Here is a 19,913-nt window from a genome sequence, read left to right on the forward strand (position 1 = left end):
CCTTTGTTCCCTCGTTAAGTAAAGTCTTTTGTTCTCCTTCCATTTTGGAGTCTTGTGTTTTTTGCCCTCTGCGTTTGGGTCCGAACCCCCCACGCAATCTCAACAAGGTAGGTAGCAAACTGTGAATGGTCTGATATATTGTGATGGCCCACAACCTAGGCAGCACTACAATTAGAGCAGAGCTAGCTCACTGGCTAACATAAGAATAATTCAATGGGCAATTCATTAGCGCCAAGGATCTAGCATTGAAATATACCAAGCTAGTAACTGGGTTGTAGTAACCAGGTTTGCAGGAGGTGACAAGTTGGTTGCATCCTGGTGTGACAGTCCAGTTTATAAAATATATATATATTTTTTACTATGCTCCTCCTTGATTTATTTGATTAAGATTATTATTATTAGTAGTAGTAGTGGTAGTAATAATAATAATAATAATATTACATTACTAAAATATTATAACTTAAAAAATACAAAAGAAGTGTAAATTACAGCTTCTCCTAAAACTTTTTCTTCCTTTGCAATACGCCATTTTTCATACACATGTTCACACCCCACCCCTAAAAGTTATTATCCATTCACAGCATAATCCTTACAATAAACCAGTACACTCTTTTTTTTTTTTTTTTTTTTAACCAGAAAAACAGAATGAAAGTGTATGTTTGGCTATATATTGATTTATTTATTTTTTTTATAAACACAACCTTGTCTTACATTACCATTAATCAATAAAAATGAATCATCTAATGTTTGTAAGGCAATGTTCTTGCAAACAGCCCTTTTGCAGACTCCGGACATTTCTAAAAAAGACACATTATGCTAAAACCACAGAAAAATTAATAGAAAGAGAAATGGCAACAAGCAAATCCACATTTCCAGATCCTGTCACAAACAGTGACTTAAGACTGATAAACCTGATAATCACACCATAAAAGTAAACAAAACCCCATTCGTTCAGTCATACTTGTAGCAAAAATGCAACAGACCATTGACTGACAACAATTATCAAATATACTGCACATACTATATAATCTACTCAAGGAAATAGGAGTATTGATTACAAAAAATTGATCCAAGTAAAAATGTCAAATCAAAATGTTTGACTTAGTTGTTCTCTAAGAAGATGTGTAATCATCAAAGCCATCACTGATGGAGTGCAGTATACAATTAAGTGCACTCAGCAGGAGAATGTCAGTGTTACAGTTCACTGAAAGTTCACTTGAGTAGTTCTTTACTGGCAGCACAAAGGACATTGGCAAGCCCATCAGCTCCGCAGCCTTGTGCACCTGTGGCAAAAACAAAAGAATTGAGGATTAAAAGCAAAAGTTAAAAAAATTTGCAACTACAACAGTTGTATTTTGAGCAGATAACAAATTAAAGGTTTTGAAATAATCTGAAAAATTGCCCCTTATCAAGGTAACACACAGGAACATGAGGATACATCCTTTTGGATGAACAATAAATGTAACAAAAGTATTGGATACTATGGAATTAATTCACTGAATTGACATTTAATCATGACTATGCATGATTGAGACCTTTGTTGCTGAGAGGGATTAACAGTTCAGCAGAAATAAATCACGACAGACAGATGGCAGTGTCTTTACCCTCTCCTTAACAATGCGACTCCTGTAGACATACTGCACATCAGCTTCGACTGCCTTGCAAACCTGGTCCACCTTGGTCAGAAGGATCACATGTGGGATGTCTGTTTGGGGATGAGGGGCACATGAATCCACTGTACTGCAGTCAGATTATTGTTCTTGAATTTGAGTAAGACAACTAAGTTCCATTTCTTGCACATATTTTTATTTTATTCAATGACTCTTAAACTGTTGTTGTTCTTAAACAATGTTATTTGAAACAAAGAATACCAAGCTATTTTCCATGTAGTAAAAATCCATTGTCAGAAGGCCCGAATTCCCTCTACCATCAACTGACATTTATTAATTTATTTATTTGGCATTTATTTATTTGACATGCAACCTTCTACATGCTCTATCAGTTTCACTGACAGTAACTGTTATGCTTGTGAAAGGCACTTAGGGAAATCACATAATTATTTTTTAGATGCAAATTACCTGGCTTATAAGTAATTAAGTAACGCATTCACTCACTCACTTAGTCACTCAGTCATGTTTACTGAGAGTGTCTGCTAAAATGCCTGCAATGTTTAGCAGGCAGAAAACTCTCCAGAAGGGGAAGCCAATAGCACTCAAGTAGCTGAATGGTGCTTTGCATCAATGACACTGTCCTTGTTTGCCATACTTGTTAAATTCTGTATGTTGTTTCTTTAACAAGAGTAATGTATACAGTAGAAAAATGAGTTTGCCTCTATAATATTGGATATATATAATCTTGGACTGCATTTTTACTGCATTACACAAAATATTGTATAATACTATAAGATCAGCTGCTAATAATGTCCAGGACATATTATTTGTAAATCCTTTTGTAAATACCTTTTGTATACTACCACAAATTAAATATCCTGACTAACTTAATTCTTATCTGCATGAGACAGAGCCTGTATTACTGGCTGCAATAGAAATAAGTAACAGCTTGTAACAATCCAGAGATTGTAATTATGAGTCTGGGTTCCACAGCCACAAATCACTCAGCACACACAAAATAATATAAGGATATTCATCCAATATGATCAAATAAATGTTCACTTTTAAATATACAAATATGGGTCGTGGTGCAGATTAGGGGTGAAGAGACCAGAGGGGTAACCAAAAACTGGCAGTTTGGACCTACATACATTGAGACAAAAAATATGATTTTTTAATTAGCCAGGCAAATGAACTAACATTTAAACTGCTTGGTATGTGTGTAAAAATAAAACAAAATAGATAGGTAACAAACAAAGTAAGTCATGCTAGTTAAACATGCTATTTTGTAGAGCTATTTTGAACTTCATAGCATCTGTATTTGCATGTGTACCGTGTATCTCAGAAACATTAACCACGGCAATGGACTGCTAAATATTCTTCAGCAGTTCATAAACTATTTTTTAAGTTCAATAAGCTCACCCATGTCTGATAATTCCCATCTCAGCTCCCTTAGTTTGTCTTCCAGACTTTTGCTGTAGAAGAGCACTTCGCTTGCATCCAGAACAAACACAACACAGTGGATTCTGTCTTTGAGTGCAGGTGCTAGTTGGTAGCCAGCTGTGGCATGGTTGATGGGTGCGTTACTTTGAAACTGATGTGAGACAAGATGAGCACAGAATGAAGGCACATCACACAAATTATTAGCAGGCATCAGTCATGCAATTAATGGTGCATTTGGGAACACCTGTGTCCATGGCTCCAAGAAAGATTAAGATGCCTGTCTCCAGTTTGACAGAGACCTCACTCTCCACATTTTGGCTTCTGTTTAGGTGTTGGATGTGTTTGTGGTTTTACACCATACAACATTGCTTCACCAACATTTCACACATCCACTCACCTACACCACTGGCAATGCTGACTTTCACACCCCACACCTGTCCTTGTTTTGGTATACTTAGGTTAGTTAGAATAAATGTGAACTTGTTTTCTTAAATGCGTCAGTGTGCGTGTCCTTTTTTGTCATTGCCCTTGAGCCAGGTCGTGACAATATTTTTCAGATTTGCCACTTTGACGTAAAACAAGATTACAAGATAAAAAACACAGGGCCAAGTAACTTGAAAGAATGAGGGAAAAAAACATGTGTAGCACTGCATTGGAATAGTGCTTTGTTAGTTTGATTGAAATATCAAACTGAATAGAAATTGATTATTTTTCGTATTCAGATATATAGAAAGTACATTCTTTGTCTATGTGTGTAACTTGCTGAAAAAGTTGTATTGATATATATGAAGAAAAATTGTTTTCTGTGATGACTGCAAGAAATACCTTGTGTCCCTCAGGTACATGTCCTTTAATAACTTCCAGGGTGTCATGCAGGGTCAGACCAGTCTCCTCACTCTCTCCAAGCGCCAGGACATCACAGAGAGTGAGCGGTGTGGGCGGTCCGCCTTTCTCCGCCCGGATTTCATAGGACTTCAGCTGGAAGTGAAAAAAAAGGCTGACTATACAGCAATCTGGTGCTGATCAATACCCGTGGCAATTGCCTTATTATGAAATCACATATGACATTCCTCAAAGATTCTACAGAAGTAGGATGTTGCTTTTTTCACCATTCTTTGAACTGCATCCTAAAAGCCCAATCTGCAGCAGCCCATCTGCCTTGTTTATTGAAAATGATTTAGCGGAAACACTTCCCAAAGCTGTACTGTACAATGTGTGCTTACAGTTATGACTGACACCAATGATAAATGAACCACTAGGCAAGGGGCGACAACGAGTTTGTGAAACCGCAAGAGCTAAAGGTATGCTCAACCGACCAATCAATAATCCTTTATTTATATTGCACATTTCATACACCTTGGTGCAACACAAAGGGCTTTTCAGAAAATCTCCCTCCTTCATGTAACAGGGATTCTTATGCAAATAGCTATGCGATGGCGTTGTGAATTGACGTATGACGTATGTCATCTGGTGACTTCTAGTGTGATTTTGAGGATGCATTAGCTACTTTCAATGGTGAAAATGTTGTCAACACTGACTGGGTGCATCCCAATACTCGAAAAATGTATCCTCCTTTCCTCCACTACCACCTCCTCTCCTCATATGTCCCAAAAACCGATATTTGTGTCCTCCCTCCCTCCAGTGTCCCAATATTGGAGGAGACCAGCAAAGCAGCTTCAAACTATAATGTTGCCGATTACATATTAATTGGTGTCTCAACACAAACCGCAATGTCAGGTTCATATTTGTAGGCTACTGTAGCAATTACTTGTACCTGAAACTTACAAGCTATTATGCCGCTTTAAATGGGTTGACCACGTGTAAGATCTGTGATTGGCTACGGGGCTATTTGTGGGTTCTGCAAAATATTACGATTATGACAGGGCAATTTCATCAGTAGTCGCCGAAGGAGAAGCAGATAACCTGTCCCAATTTTCTCCACGCGTCCTCGTTGTCCCCTTTCCTCCACTACCCTCCTCCACATTGATAAATATAACTTGCTAAGTGACCACCAGTATTGATTTCGAGCAAAACGGTCTACCTCACTAGCGGTAATGGAACTAGTAGAGAACATATCAACGGCAATAGACAATAAGGAATATACAATGGGAGTATTTATAGATCTCAAAAAAGTGTTTGATACCATTGATCATGGTTTACTAATGAAGAAGCTAGAAAGGTATGGTATTAGAGGGGTAATATATCCTGGTTGAAAAGTTACCTTGAGAACAGTATGTTCAAGTAAAGAATTTTGATTCAGATGTTATGAAGGTCACCTATTGGGTTCCGCAAGGCTCAGTGTTGGGTCCAAAGCTCTTTGTACTTTATATTAATTATATTTGTAAGATGTCAAAACTGCTACATTTTGTCATATTTGCTGATGAATTAATTTTGTTCAGGAAAAAAATAGAATAAAATTTTGGATACAGTTGAAGGGGAATTGAAAACCCTACAGAAGTGGTTTGATACTAATAAATTGTCATTAAATCTAATTAAAACTACATTTGTCGTGTTTGGAAATCGTAAAATCAATTCAGAAGTAAAAATTATGATTAATGATGTAAAACTTGAAAGAGTGTACGAAAATAAATTCTTGGGAGTGATAAATGTTGGAAACCTCACATAAATCATATCAAATCAAAACTGTCTAAATCCATTGCAATACTGCACAAAACCAAGGACATCTTGAATCAAAACTCACTATTTATTCTACACTGTTCACACATAGTTCCATACATAACATACTGTGTGGAAATATGGGAAAACACTTACAAGACTAGTACAAATTCCATCTTTATACTGCAAAAAAGAGCCAGAAGAATTGTCAATAAGGCTGATTATAATGACTCAACCAACCCATTATTTATTAAATCATATGCCTTAAAATGTATGGACTTAGTAGACTTTAAAATTCTACAAATAATGTTTAGAGCAAAAGACAAAACACTTCCTGACTGTATCCAAGGGTTGTTTTTAATTAGGGAGAGCAGGTATTCATTAAGGGGAAATAATATCTTTTTTTTTTTAAAAAAGAGGGTAAGGACAAATGTGAAAAACAGATGTGTGACAGTTAAAGGGGTTAAAATATGGAATAGTTGTAATAACGAACTAAAAGAATGTAGTAATATGTGTAAATTTAAGAAAATGTTTAAAAGCATTACATTAGAGAAATACAAAAATATGGTGTGACCATCAATGAAAAATGAATGGCACTTATGATCTGTACATGTTTGTTTATGTTTCTGTTTTGTGCTGATGTGTTGCTTTATTTCAGTTTATTTTTTTGGTTTTTTCTTTTAAATCGTTATTTGGGCAGAGTATGGATAATGTTTGTATTAAGAGTAGGCACAATAAGCTCAGGCTTCAGCCTATACTTTTTTTTCGGTGCAGATAATATTATGTTTTGATTTTGGTTTATTCTGATACAATGCCTTGGTATTATTTAACCTTTTTTTCATAAATTTATGGTAAAATTGTCGATAAGACCGAAAAAATAAAATAAACTAACTAACTAACTAACTAACTAACTAACTAACACATCTTTCCAGGAGACGAGGAGACCACTGGTAGTGGGGGAGTGGAGAAAAGGAGATGAGGAGTGAAAAGTATTCGGACACGGCCGTTCTGTTCAGACATGTTCAATTAGAGATTAGTCAGGTGCGTGGGACAACATGTGCCATGTCGAATATGTCTGCTATTAGCGCACATGTGCTTTGGACACTGAGGTGGATGCCATCCCTGTTTAAAAAGGACGAGAGCTCCTAAACCAGGTTAAAATTATCAATAAGAACCACATTCTGTGATATGCATATTGTAGCCATGTGTGGAGACTGAGCAGCCCACTAAAACGACCACAACATTGGTTAAAAGAGAGGAGGGTCCAGAGATTTTTTTAAAAAAACGTGCTTCCCGCAGTTTTAAGTACATTTAAAAAGACGGTTAAAATCATATTTTAAGATCTTTGATTGTTGGTGAGAGGTGTCACTGGTGCCAACATGCTGTAGGCTACTGCTGATATGAACTCCTGTGGCTTGTATAGCCTACTACATGAATGCAAAAAATGGGGAAATCTGGAGTAAAGTATCCATACTTGGAAAAACCAGGAAAAAATAGGCCTACTGGAAAACTCCTGGGCTTATTTTACATGACAAAAGACGCCATAATTCTTACAGGCAAGGGAGCGTGCAGTCCGTAAAAATTACTGACGTTACTGTCAAAATCGGACGGAATAACGGAGATGTTCCGGTAGTACACGCCACCTACCAAGTAAAACGTAGCTTATTGCCCTATTCGCATGGGACTAGTATTACCTGGGGACCTCTAGTAATTTATAATAATCAGTAAATCCACAGACATATACAAAGACATATATGTCTATGGACATATACATAGACGCCCATTGGCCTTTGGATCGTACGTCAACGTCGCCGCCATTTGGACCAGGCAAGACTGGCCTGAAAACCAATAGCCTACAAGTAAACGGGGGAGCTGCGGTTTTTCTGGATAAAAAGCACTGTAGCACGTTTACATTTCTCAACCGATTTCAATGAGTCGTTTTTGTATTCAAGAGTTTGATCTGGAGTACAAACTAGTTTTATCTCCAGTTACTTAGAATCTCGATAGTTACGCTATAATCGCTGCTAGACGCTCGAGAGAGAGGCGCGTGTATCAACGTTAGGTTTACATGAACTGAACTAGGCTACGTAGCCCACGTGGTGGAAAATAATTAATTGTCATAAGGAATTGCCACAGTTAATTTTAACCTGGCAAGCTGGCTAGAAAGTAATAAATGCATTGCTAGCTAACTTGAGTAGGATTGTAAGCATCAAATAATCTTGGTTGTATGACTAGCTTTGCTTGTTACCTACCTACACACTCTCTTGAGCGTCTAGCAGCGATTATAGCCTAAGTATCGAGATGTAACTGGAGATAAAACTTTTTTTGTGCCCCACGTAGATCATAAATGCTTGAATATAAAAACGACTCATTGAAATCGGTTGAGAAATGTAAATGTTATAGTGCTTTTTATCCAGAAAAACGGCAGCTCCCCCGTTTACTTATTTGTTTCCAGGCCAGTCTTGCCTGGTCCAATATGACGGCGACGTTGACGTATCGCAGCAACAGGCCGAAGCAGTCGATGCGGCGTCTATGAGTAAATTCGAGTAAAATACAGACTTTGCTTATCCCGTGCGAATGCGCTGCACGAAACACAGACGCGGGGGGATAATTTCTAAATCACATGAGGTCCCTAGGTAATACTAGTCCCGTGCGAATAGGGCTTATAACGTCCGAATAGGGCTTTGGTCGCAAAGAGTCGTTTTCTCTTTATTAATATTTTGATTTACATAATAAAATAAAAAATACTAGTTTCTGCATCAAAAAATGCCGCCGGAATGAATGTTTTTGTGATTTGCTTTTAATAGCAGGCATATCAACAATTATACAGTGCATACGTTTTCACATTTTGTCAAGTTATATTCATTAGCTGACCATAAAACTAGGAAATTTCTAGTTACTTGCATACCTTTTTGGTGAAGCCCTTGGGTGTACTGCCAACATAAGACATCAAAGAAACGCGTCTGTACATCACAGATCTGATAGAGTTGATAAAGCTGGACTTCCCTGCACCCACTGGACCCAACAGCAGAACCCGAACCTTGGACAACACTTCACACGTCGGTTTGAAGGAAACCAGATTCTGTCCCAGTTCTTCTTTATTACTGAAAATAGGCAATTTAAATAGAAATGTGTCATAAAATGTCTGCAACTCAGTATTATTGAATAATTTACAACACCGTATACAAGGAAATACTCATTGGTGACATCAGACTTCGTATATGCAGCACAGATTAAGTTATCTAGGAAGGCAAATTGTAGAAATTGTGTTTAGGATGTAGAAAACTGCCACGCTTCTTGTTAAAAGAAAATGCACGCGACACGAATAATTTAATTCCACACTTCTCTGTCCATGTCAACTCCCTCCATGGGTTGAGCAGCACATCAGCAGCATCTAAGGGATGGAATAAATGCAAGCAATTACAGATACATTGCTAAAGATGTCATTTAGCTACATTTGCCATAGATAATACTGTCGTTCCAAACTACTAGCCTATACAGAGCCGTAAATGATTCCAAGGTTACCTTGTACGCGATGCACCTCCACTTCCGAGCATTTTGACGTTTCCTCGGCCCAAATGACACAGTAAATGTTGTCTGGCTTCGATACAACGTGCATTTTGTTCTTGTTATCAGACATCAACTTCAGACAGTTTCCAAATGAAACGTCAAGCCTATTGAAACTAAAAGCTTTTCTGGGATCTTGGACTGGAAAGCGGGTTGCAGTTTTTTCATTCACAGAAAAGACAAAAGCTTCAGGATCATGATGAACGCCGACTGAAAGAGGTTTGCTGATATAACCTCCCCGGATAGCACCTGTATTAAAATACACGATAAGTACAAATCTTCCTTGGTTTTCAGATTTTTCAAATAATTCAGATAGCGTGGATCCATGGTGGCTCGCCTTGTACAACAGACAGAGACTGACAGGGTCTGGAAACAGTTTCTGTATATTTCTCTCTCTCTCTAGACCCAATCGAGAAGTTAAGGAAGACATGACAAAAGGACACGAGCAATGTTCATAAAGAAGCGTATCCTAATTTAGGAGAAGAATGGCACAACTTATCAGCGTATTCTATCTGCACTGAACGCTGTGCTCCTCGAAGTCAGCCCGAAATCGAAACTGTATGAATGTTTACACTGGGAAACCGAAACTTAAACATCAACATGACTACTATCAGATGCTTCTATCCAATTGTTTGAAATACTCGGGGAGGAGTCTGAGGCTAGCCATAAAAGTGTTGGAGTCTTCGGTCTTTAGACTGTGAACGGGCGTGTTCGGCTAGAGCGGATTTTCGTCCGGCTGCGCGTAATTCCGTCGAAAACGGTCCTAGGTGGTAGACAAATCGAAGTCGCGTGAACTAAGGCGAGAAAATTGCTAGGCCCGTCAGCAGCCGTGAAGCACATTGGGATGGCAGGTATGCCATCCCGCCAAGCTTTTGTGCAAGCTTGGTGGGGCGGCGCATGCCCCATACCTATAGAGCACCAAGAGTTTGGCACTGTTCGTGGTTCCCTACAGAAATAACCACAATGACCACAGACTCTCAGCCCTTAAAAACCTTCAAAAACCCCAAACAACAGGTGGGTGATGAGAAGATATGTTTAGGTGATATGTTTTTGCTTACTGTGGCAAAACACTCCTCTGGTATATAACTGTTTATTCTGTTATTATTGTATGTGTTGTTGTATAGGCGAATGGTATCATCTTTGCAAAGCCCTAAAAAGTCATTACTGACCCCTGACACCCTTACTTTTTCACTTCTCTACCAATAACAGTACACGTTTAATAGAGCTGTGATTACTGTAGCAGTGTTCACTTGATCAGTTTAGCTGTTTGACTGGTTTGAATTTAGCTCCCTATTTCAGTTTACTTTTTTGCAGTTCTTTGTAAAGAGATGTTTAGTGTTACAGAACGAAATAATAATAATAATAATAATAATAATAATAATAATAAAATATTTTCACTGAATAAAGGTGCAGGGCATGCAAACAAATTACGGTAACACTGAAACCATCATTACCAATATGGGACAGGGAGAGCCACAGGGAGAACATCCTCCCTCTCTTGGCAGATCTTGAGCAACACTGATTCAAGGAGGTTCATAAGGAAAAAGGCATGGGGCAGGGCTCCTGGCCAATGGTGGCATACCCAGTGGTGCGTCTGCCTCCACTATGGAGAACGGCAAGATACAGTGAGTCAATCACTGAGATGAAGAAAAAGTCCATCTTCACCCGGCTGAACAGAGCCCAGATCAGCTTGACCACTTGAGAATGGAGACCTCAAGACAGGAGATCTGCTGTACTTTTGAAGATCCCTGGGAGATGGATGGCCAGAGAGAGGCCAGGTTTTGTCTATATTCTGGAGCAATGTCTCAGCTTGATAATTCATGTCAACCTGATCTAGATGTTCTACTCAGGGTTCAGGGTGAGGTATTCATTATAAAAACAAGTCAGTGTCAAGTCTTTAATTCTGATTTTAATAGTTTGTTATCAGTCAGCTTTTTAATGATAGTGGGCAATTATTTCCATACTTGAGAATTTTCAATCCCTGTTATTTCAAAAGAGCATGCAACTGTTTTTGACGACAAACGAAACTGGAAACTGGAAACTGTTTATTAAATTATACTACTGATGATAAATGCATAAGAACAATATTTTTAAAGAATTTAGTAACAGTTCCAGCTTGTGTCTAATATTTTGGCCTCAGTATTTTCTTCTGTGCAATGGGAAACAGTACAGTCTTTAAGTAATAAACACCAGTTAACAAATAAAGTGAAGGAGGTGTCCTATAAAATTATATATAGACGTTATCCTGTAAAGAGCTCTATAGCCAAATACCACAATGATGTTGACTCACTATGTAGTTTCTGTAAGTTTAAAAGTGAAACGATAGCGCATTGTTCCCCTAACGGTTCTGGTCTGATATTTCTGGCTATGTAAATAAGAAGTTATCAAAAAAGTATCGATATTATTAGTGCAGAAATTATTTTTGATATTGAAGCCAATCGCAGTAATGAGATAATTAATAAACGGCAGCAGAAATGCAACAGCCCACTGACTGGCAAAAATAGCCGGTGTAGTTATTGCAGATAACATGAAGAAAACTCCAGTGGGCCAAGTACCAACAGCACTGGACCAGAAAGACTGGGAAAGGGCACATGCATATTCGTTTACTCCTGCAGATCACAGTTGCCATTTCACTACAGTAAGGGGAACTGGTTTCTCTCTAGCTGCATTGCATTTTTCCTGTAGCTGTGGAGCAATTTTACAATGGTTTCTTTTGTTAGATACAATACTATCTATGTAAGGAAATAAGACTGTCAATTACAAACAATTGATCCATGTCAAAATGTCAACTCAAAAAGTTTGTCTGTGTTGTTCTATTTCTTGGGGAGAGGGTGTGTAATCCTCAAGTCAATCATCAATGGAGCACAGAATACAATTAAGTGCACTCAGCAGGAGGATGTCAGTGTTACAGTCCACTGAACGTCCACTTGAGTAGTTCTTTACCGGCAGCACAAAGGACACTGGCAAGCCCATCAGCTCCGCAGCCTTGTGCATCTGTGGCAAAAACAAAAGAATTGAGGATTAAAAGCAAGAGTAAACCATTCTTACCACTTCAATTCACTGCACTACAGCTATTATGCAATTGCTACAGTTGCATAAAGGTTTCAAAATAATCTCCAAATTGCCCGTTGATTATCAAGGTAACACACAGGGAAGAGAACATGGGCATACCTAATTTTTGATGAAGAATATACATTGTACTAAAAGAGAGTAAATGCAACAACATTACTGGGGACCATGACTTATAACATTGTATCTGGTTGTTTTAAAATTACAGGTATTAATCGACAGAATTACATTTAATCATGCCTATACATAATTGAGCCCTGGGATAGATTGGAGCTATTCCAGGGTGTATTCCTGCCTCTCACCCAATGCATGCTGGGACAGGCTCTAGCACCCCCCATAACCCTGACCAGGAATAAGCAGGAATAGATCATGGATGGATGGATGTATACACATAATCGTGACCTTTGTTGCTGAGAGGGATTAACAGTTCAGCAGAAATAAATCACGACAGACAGATGGCAGTGTCTTTACCCTCTCCTTAACAATGCGACTCCTGTAGACATACTGCACATCAGCTTCGACTGCCTTGCAAACCTGGTCCACCTTGGTCAGAAGGATCACATGTGGGATGTCTGTTTGGGGAGGAGGGGCACACTTCAGTTAATCAACTGTACTGCACTTTTTATTATTGTTTTTAAATTTAAGTAGGAAATTTAGCAATGTTCCATTTACTGCAATACCAAGCTGTTTTTAAGTCAGAAGACCAAAGGTTTATATATAATGTTCTTTAAGATGTTAATTATGTACTGGACACATTATTCATGAAACCAACTATTGTATACTAACACAAACTCAACAGCCTGAATAACTATATTAGTTCTAATTTACATGAGACAGAGCCTGTGTTATTTGTTACAATAGCAAATTGTTAATGTTGTAATTATGAGTTTGTGAACCACCGCGGTAGATCACTCAGCACACACAAAATAGAATCTAATGTGCTTTACTGATCTTATTCATCCAATATATTCAAAGAAATGTTCACTTTTGTTTTAAATATACAAAAATGGGCAGCGGTGCAGGTTAGTGGTTAAGAGACTGGAGTGGGAACCAAAAGCTGACAGATTGAACCTATATACCTGAGGACAAAAAATATGATCTTCTAATTAACCAGGCAAATCAGCCAACATTTAAATATTTGAACATCGCTTGATATGTTTGTGAAAATAAAACAAAATAGATGGGTACCACACAAGGATAGTCTAGTCTACTAGTTAAACGTGCCATTCAGCATAGCCTTGCATAGTCTGCATTTGCATCTATACAGCGTAGTTCACAAGCATTAACCATGACAATGGACTGTTAAATATTCTTCAGCAGTTCTTAAACTAATTTCAAGTTGAATAAGCTCACCCATGTCTGATAATTCCCATCTCAGCTCCTTTAGTTTGTCTTGCAGACTTTTGCTGTACAAGTGCACTTCGCCTGCATCCAGAACAAACGCAACACAGTGGATTCTGTCTTTCAATGCAGGTGCTAGTTGGTAGCCAGCTGTGGCAGGGTTGATGGGTGCGTTACTTTGAAACTGATGTGAGACAAGATGAGCACAGAACGAAGACACATTACACCAATTATTAGCAGCCATCAGTCATGCATTTAAATAAACAACAAATTCTAAATTGACATTGAGAAAAACTGAGAAATTATAAAAAGATTCAGACATCCCAGATGACGGTTGAGTTAATCAATGTAGCCTAAGCTATTTCAGTGAGAGACACAAGGAATATGGGAGACTGGCTCTACACCTGTCAAATAGCGTAAGAGACACATTTGTTAAATGTGTGTAGGTGCATATGTTCTTCTTGTTCTCATTTTAATGGCCAACAGAGACACATGGAGTAGCCTACATAATGACAAACCACAGGAGAGGGCACAATGCGCGTATTTACAGGCAGCAAATATATAGTGGTAGTTAGGGGACTGTGGCTATCCATTAAAATTGTGGCTATTTTATACATTGAGACCAGAAGGCACGCACAACTTTCTTTTATTTGCGCATTTCTCATAGCTAGTTCAGTGACAAAATTGAGTTTCAGATGTTCAGAATAGTCGGGTGATACATTGCGATACAGCATAGTCCTCACAAAGTTAGCGCATTCTTTGTGGCGTGCAGAACATGACATGGCTATGAGCTGCAGTGCAGTACGATGGTTAAGGAACTGGGCTTGTAACATCAATTCCCAGCTAGGACAATGCGGTTGTACCCTTGAGGAAGGTACCTAACCTGAATTGCTCCAGTATATAAACTCAAAAAAAAAATTGGAAATTTGAGTTTGGTCGATCATATATCTGTTGTTACTGTATTATTAGCATTGTATGTTATATCATTGGAAAGCCTGTTCATTTCCCTTTACAATGATGTCCCATTTGTAAGGATCATGCATTTGTGGGATGAGCAGCACAGCTGATTATGTGGGTGGGGTCCCAAGTGAAATGTGCCAAATTTCCCTGCCAATGTCAAACAGTGTATTCTCCTGTTGGTATTGACTCTATTGTTGAGTTGTTTGGGGGATTGTGTGATTGAACTCTATTGGTAACAAGGAATAAACAAGACATATTGGTAATTTTACGCTTTATTCATTGAACAAACAGTCAGGAGCCGCAGTAGCGGGTGGAAGAACCATACGTAGCCACAACAGCCTGGCACTTCCTCCTCATGCTGGTCACCAGCCTGGTCACGTGTTGCTGTGGGATGGCATTCCATTCCTCAACCAGGATTTGTCGCAGGTCAGCCAATGTGGTTGCATTGGTCACTCTAGCACATACAGCATGCCCAAGCTGATCCCACAAGTGTTCAATTGGGTTGAGGTCTGGGCTGTTGACAGAACATTCCCTTCAACCACGTTGGCTGACCTGCAACAAATGACCTGCCACTACTGAGGCTCCTGACTGTTTGTTCAATGAATAAAGCGTAAAATTACCTGATTGTAATGTCTTGATTGTTCCTGTGTGTAACCCTGCTTTTTTAATGCAGAAAACTTTTACTGATACACCATTATATTAAATGTTTTCAGTGATGACTGCAAGAAATACCTTGTGTCCCTCAGGTACATGTCCTTTAATAACTTCCAGGGTGTCATGCAGGGTCAGACCAGTCTCCTCACTCTCTCCAAGCGCCAGGACATCACAGAGAGTGAGCGGTGTGGGCGGTCCGCCTTTCTCCGCCTGGATTTCATAGGACTTCAGCTGGAAGTGAAAAAGAAAGGTTGTCTTTAAAGCAACCTGATGCTATTCAGTATAGCAGCAATTATGTTATCATGAAATCACTTATGACATTCACGAAAGATTCTACAGAAACAGCTCTTTTCACCATTCTATGAACTGCAAGCTAAAAGCCCAATCTGCAGTAGCCCCTCTGACTTGTTTACTAAAAATGCTTCAGCTGAAAGTTCTCCCAAAGCCATACTGAATAGTGTGGCCTTACATTTATGTCAGACACTGACTGTCACGTACGAGAGGGTAGGACCCAGACGCGGAGTAGAAAAAATACAGGAACTCAAGGAAAGTTTAAACAAAGACATTTACTACACAAAAAATGCAAAACAAACAAAAGGCCACTCTAAAAAACTCAAACCAAAAACAGAAGGGCACAGGCACAGGCACAGGCACAGGCACAGGCACAGGCACAGGCACAGGCACAGGCACAGGCACAGGCACAGGCACAGGCACAGGCACAGGCACAGGCACAGGCACAGGCACAGGCACGAAGACAAGCAGGTCAAAACACAGGCATGCAGAAACACACATGAAATGCAAGGAACCAGCACCCAAGTCAGGAAGCAAAGAACTTAAATGGACAAGGGTAACAAGACACAGGTGAACTCAAAGAACAATCAAACCAGAAAAAGGAGGGGATAACAAGACACAGGTGGGAACAATGATAGAATAATTAAAACCAATAATACAATTAAGAGGGAGAGAGAACGCACTGAAACACAAAACTGGAACAGCAAGGAAAAAGACACAGAAACAGAACCGTGACACTATAAATGCTTCAGACTTCAGAAATAACAAAAGCACTGCCACTGTACCAGTAGGTTAAGGGTCCAGTTTGTGAAACCACAAGAGCTAATGGTATGCTGTACTGTGAATATGAAACTCTGTGGCTTGTGTACATGATTGCAAATAATGGGGAAATGTGGAAATGGGGAATAAAATATCTCTGTAATCGGTCTCTAAACACAAAGATGGGAGTGTCTACTCCATTTACGCATTATTCTCACACCATAAATGTTCCATGCAATAGTTGTGGCCTGGATTTGGTGCCACAGGAGACAATACGGGAAAACTCCTTCACCTCAGGAAATAACTGAATATTTACCAGGTGAATTTGCATGGGATTCCTATAACCTGAGCTTATTTTTACAGGGCATTTACATGCCTTAGCCTTCAGTACCGCGGGAGCTTGGAGTCAGTAAAAGTTACGGACATGGGAGATTCCGACGGAGTAATGGAGATGCTCTGGTTGTACATTACCCCACCATGCCAGGATTCTGCCTTTTTGTTTCTGTTTTTCCTTTTTTGGCCGGCAGATGGCGGAACTTCAGTTTTGTGTTTCAGTTCTTTCCATTTCTTTGGCGTTTAATTGTATTATTGTTTTATATTATTCAATCATTGTTTCTGTTTGCATCTTGTTATTCCTTCCCTGTCTGGTGTTATTGTGAATTGTGCTCTCCTGTGTCAGATTAGTTTCCCAGCCTTTTTAAGTTCTCTGTTTCCTTGACTCGGGTGCTGGTTCCTTGTGTTTCTGACTCTGAGTTTCTGCCTATGTGTATCTGCCCGTCCGTTTCTGCCCGCATTTCTGTCTGTTAGTTCTGCCCTGCCCGAGTTCTTTCTCCGCGTGTTTTTTGGTTTTGGAAATTCTGTTGTTCTAGTTTTTAGAAGAATTTTTTGTGTTTTTTTGAAAATGCCTCGCGTGTCCTTGTTCTGGTTCCCCTGTTTTCTCTTACCTGTATGAGAGAGTAAAGTCTTTGGTTTGATTTGCCTTTCGGAGTGCCTGGTGTTTTTTCTTACTCTGTGTTTGGGTCCTGGTCCCTGTGACCTGACACACCTCCCCTGGTAAAACCTATCCCGTCCAAATAGGGCTTTAGTTACAAACTATTCATTTTCTCTATATTCATATTGATTAGTATAATAAAATCAAACATTTTGTCTTCTGTATCATGTCAATGCTACTGGAATTGGTGTTATTGTGAATTGTCTTTCATAGTAGGCATACCAACAATTACAGTGCATACATATTCAAATGGTTTTGTGCATTTTCACATTTTGTCAAGTAATAGCCGATTCATTAGCTGACCATGAAACAACTGGGAATTTTCCACAGTTTCCATAGCTTACCTTCTTGGTGAAGCCATCTTGCATTGTGCCAACATAAGGCATCAAGGAAACGTGTCTGTACATCACAGATCTGATGGAGTTGATAAAGCTGGATTTCCCTGAACCCACTGGACCCAACAGTAGAACCCGCGCCTTGGACAACACTTCACTTGTCGGTTTGAAGGAAACCAGATTCTGCCTCAGTTCTTCTTTATGGCTAAGAATATGTATTTAGAGAGAACGGTCTCATAAAATGTCTGGAACTCTGTATTATCAACTTCACAACACCGTACACTAGAAAGTACCCATTGATTACAGCAGACAATTCATTGCTATATTTGCTTAAATTCAAGTTTTTTCCTGCGTGCCGGGTTATTTCCTATTGTAAAATGCGCATTGGAATATTTAGTATGTAGCAATAGATCAGATATTAAGTTATCCAGGAAATAGCATTGTAAATAGTAGAAATTGTGCTATAGCAGGATGCAGAGAACTGCCCAAATTTTCGTTTAAAGAAAATGCACGGGAAACAAGAACTTAATTCCATACTTTTCTGTCCATGTGACCTCCATCCATGGGTTGAGCAGTACATCGCCAACATCTACGAGATGGAAAAATAGCAAGCAATTACAGAAAAATAGTTAAGTACGCTATTTACATTGGCCAGAGAAAATATTATCTGAGTTTATGTTATTCATTGTATGCCATTCCAAACTACTGCATACGCAGAGGCGCAAATGACTCCACTGTTTACCTTGTACGCGATGCACCTCCACATCCAAACATTCTGCCGTTTCCTCGGCCCAGAAAATGCCGTAAATGTCGTCAGGCTTCGATACAACGTACATTTTTTTATTCTCAGACAGCAACTGCAGGCAGTCTCCAAATGCAACTTTTTGCCCATCGTAAAGGAAAGCTTTGCTGTGATCTTGGACTGGAAATGAGGTTGCACTTTTTTCATCCACAGAGAATACAAAACTTTAGGATCAGCACAAGTTTGTCTTGCAAGATGTTTGCTGATATAACCTCCCCGGACAGCACCTGTTTCCAAATACACGGTAAGTACAAACCTTCCTTGGTTTTCAGATTTGTCACGTAATGCATAAATCGTGAATCCATGGTGGCTCGGCCTTGTACAACAGACAGAGACTGACAGGTTCTGGAAACAGTTTCTGCATATTTCTCTCTCTCTCGAGACCCAATCGAGAAATCAAGGAAGACATGACAAATTGACTCGAGGACTGTTCATAAAGAGTAGGCTAATTTAGCCTAAGAAGACAAATGAAATCTAAAATGTATGAACGTCTACACTCGAAAAACGAAACTCAAAGCACGTTTTATATCCGGAGCGATTGTTAGACTTTGGGCGGAGTCTGTAGTTAAGGGAAAAGTGCCAACATAAAAAAAATAAATATATAAATACAAGAAAAATAAAAAATACACAATAAAATACCCACTGCTAAATTCAACTCTAACATTGTTAATTCGACTCTTAACAGATTACATCTGTACACACTCTGGAATGTGGGACCAAATGTTATCTGTTCAGAGTTGAATTAACACTGTCAGAGTATAAATAACACTGGACATTAATGAACGTAAACAAAATTAAATAAATAGATACATTCTGACAATAGGTATTTCTGCCTTTATTTCCTTGATTATTAATACCTGTATATATCTATTTCCATTTATTTATTTCTTGATTCATTATTGCTGTATATATTTATCTGAAGAAAAATGTTTTCAACATACAAAAATGTAAAGTTACTCACACGTACAAAACACTATAAGTCATTAAGACTTGCTAAATTCAGGCCTGTCATTAAAAGTACTGATATCAAAATGAGGCCAAGTAACAAGAAACAATATTGGCCATCTTAGCTAACACAAATTAAACATGCTGTATTCCAAAGCAATGCTGCTACCACTGTTTCCTAAATTATTTCAAGTAACTTGGCCCGATGTTTTTATGCCTCCGTGACGGTCGGAGGCATTATGTTTTCGGGTTGTCCGTCCGTCCGTCCGTCCCGATTCTCGTGAACGCGATAGCTCAGGAACGCCTTGAGGGAATTTCTTAAATTTGGCACAAACGTCCACTTGGACTCAAGAATGAACTGGTTAGATTTTGGTGGTCAAAGTCCAAGGACACTGTGCCCTCACAAAACACGTTTTTGCCTTGAGGGAATTTCTTCAAATTTGGCACAAACATCGACTTGGACTCAAGGATGAACTGATTAGATTTTGGTGGTCAAGGGTCAAGGTCACTGTGCCCTCACAAAACACGTT

At 38.9% G+C, this 19,913-nt stretch overlaps 2 protein-coding genes across 3 annotated transcripts; both read right to left on the reverse strand.

Moving 5' to 3' along the window:
- Window positions 1–658: 658 nt before the first annotated feature.
- LOC118231136 (interferon-induced protein 44-like) lies at window positions 659–10,141 on the reverse strand. Of its 2 annotated transcripts, XM_035424672.1 has the most exons (7): window positions 9,195–10,141; window positions 9,012–9,063; window positions 8,578–8,773; window positions 3,879–4,031; window positions 3,033–3,204; window positions 1,605–1,705; window positions 659–1,283 (listed from the first exon to the last, which is right to left on the reverse strand). In XM_035424672.1, the coding sequence occupies exons 1-7, from the start codon at window positions 9,664–9,666 to the stop codon at window positions 1,113–1,115; spliced, it is 1,317 nt and encodes a 438-aa protein (XP_035280563.1). In that variant the 5' UTR covers window positions 9,667–10,141; the 3' UTR covers window positions 659–1,112. The 2 variants fall into 2 exon arrangements, with proteins under 2 accessions (XP_035280563.1, XP_035280564.1); XM_035424673.1 differs by having other exon boundaries at window positions 8,578–9,063; window positions 9,195–10,030.
- A 984-nt stretch (window positions 10,142–11,125) lies between these two features.
- Window positions 11,126–18,983, reverse strand: LOC118231138 (interferon-induced protein 44-like). The gene is made up of 7 exons (XM_035424678.1): window positions 18,379–18,983; window positions 18,174–18,225; window positions 17,646–17,841; window positions 15,339–15,491; window positions 13,659–13,830; window positions 12,777–12,877; window positions 11,126–12,230 (listed from the first exon to the last, which is right to left on the reverse strand). The coding sequence occupies exons 1-7, from the start codon at window positions 18,470–18,472 to the stop codon at window positions 12,084–12,086; spliced, it is 915 nt and encodes a 304-aa protein (XP_035280569.1). The 5' UTR covers window positions 18,473–18,983; the 3' UTR covers window positions 11,126–12,083.
- Window positions 18,984–19,913: the final 930 nt, after the last annotated feature.

Source organism: Anguilla anguilla, chromosome 7 (genome assembly GCF_013347855.1).
Source record: "Anguilla anguilla isolate fAngAng1 chromosome 7, fAngAng1.pri, whole genome shotgun sequence".
Classification (NCBI taxonomy): domain Eukaryota; kingdom Metazoa; phylum Chordata; class Actinopteri; order Anguilliformes; family Anguillidae; genus Anguilla; species Anguilla anguilla.

What these genes read in the sequence shown, in the direction of transcription:
- LOC118231136 (XM_035424672.1), bottom strand. Translation starts at nt 9,666, where the DNA reads ATGTCTTCCTTAACTTCTCGATTGGGTCTAGAGAGAGAGAGAAATATA. An exon ending in GAGTTGACATGGACAGAGAA is followed by an intron (nt 8,774 to 9,011) that starts GTGTGGAATTAA and finishes GCCTATTTTCAG; the next exon opens with TAATAAAGAAGAACTGGGAC. An exon ending in ATGTACCTGAGGGACACAAG is followed by an intron (nt 3,205 to 3,878) that starts GTATTTCTTGCA and finishes GTCTCACATCAG; the next exon opens with TTTCAAAGTAACGCACCCAT.
- LOC118231138 (XM_035424678.1), bottom strand. Translation starts at nt 18,472, where the DNA reads ATGTACGTTGTATCGAAGCCTGACGACATTTACGGCATTTTCTGGGCC. An exon ending in GAGGTCACATGGACAGAAAA is followed by an intron (nt 17,842 to 18,173) that starts GTATGGAATTAA and finishes ACATATTCTTAG; the next exon opens with CCATAAAGAAGAACTGAGGC. An exon ending in AAGATGGCTTCACCAAGAAG is followed by an intron (nt 15,492 to 17,645) that starts GTAAGCTATGGA and finishes TTTCACTTCCAG; the next exon opens with CTGAAGTCCTATGAAATCCA.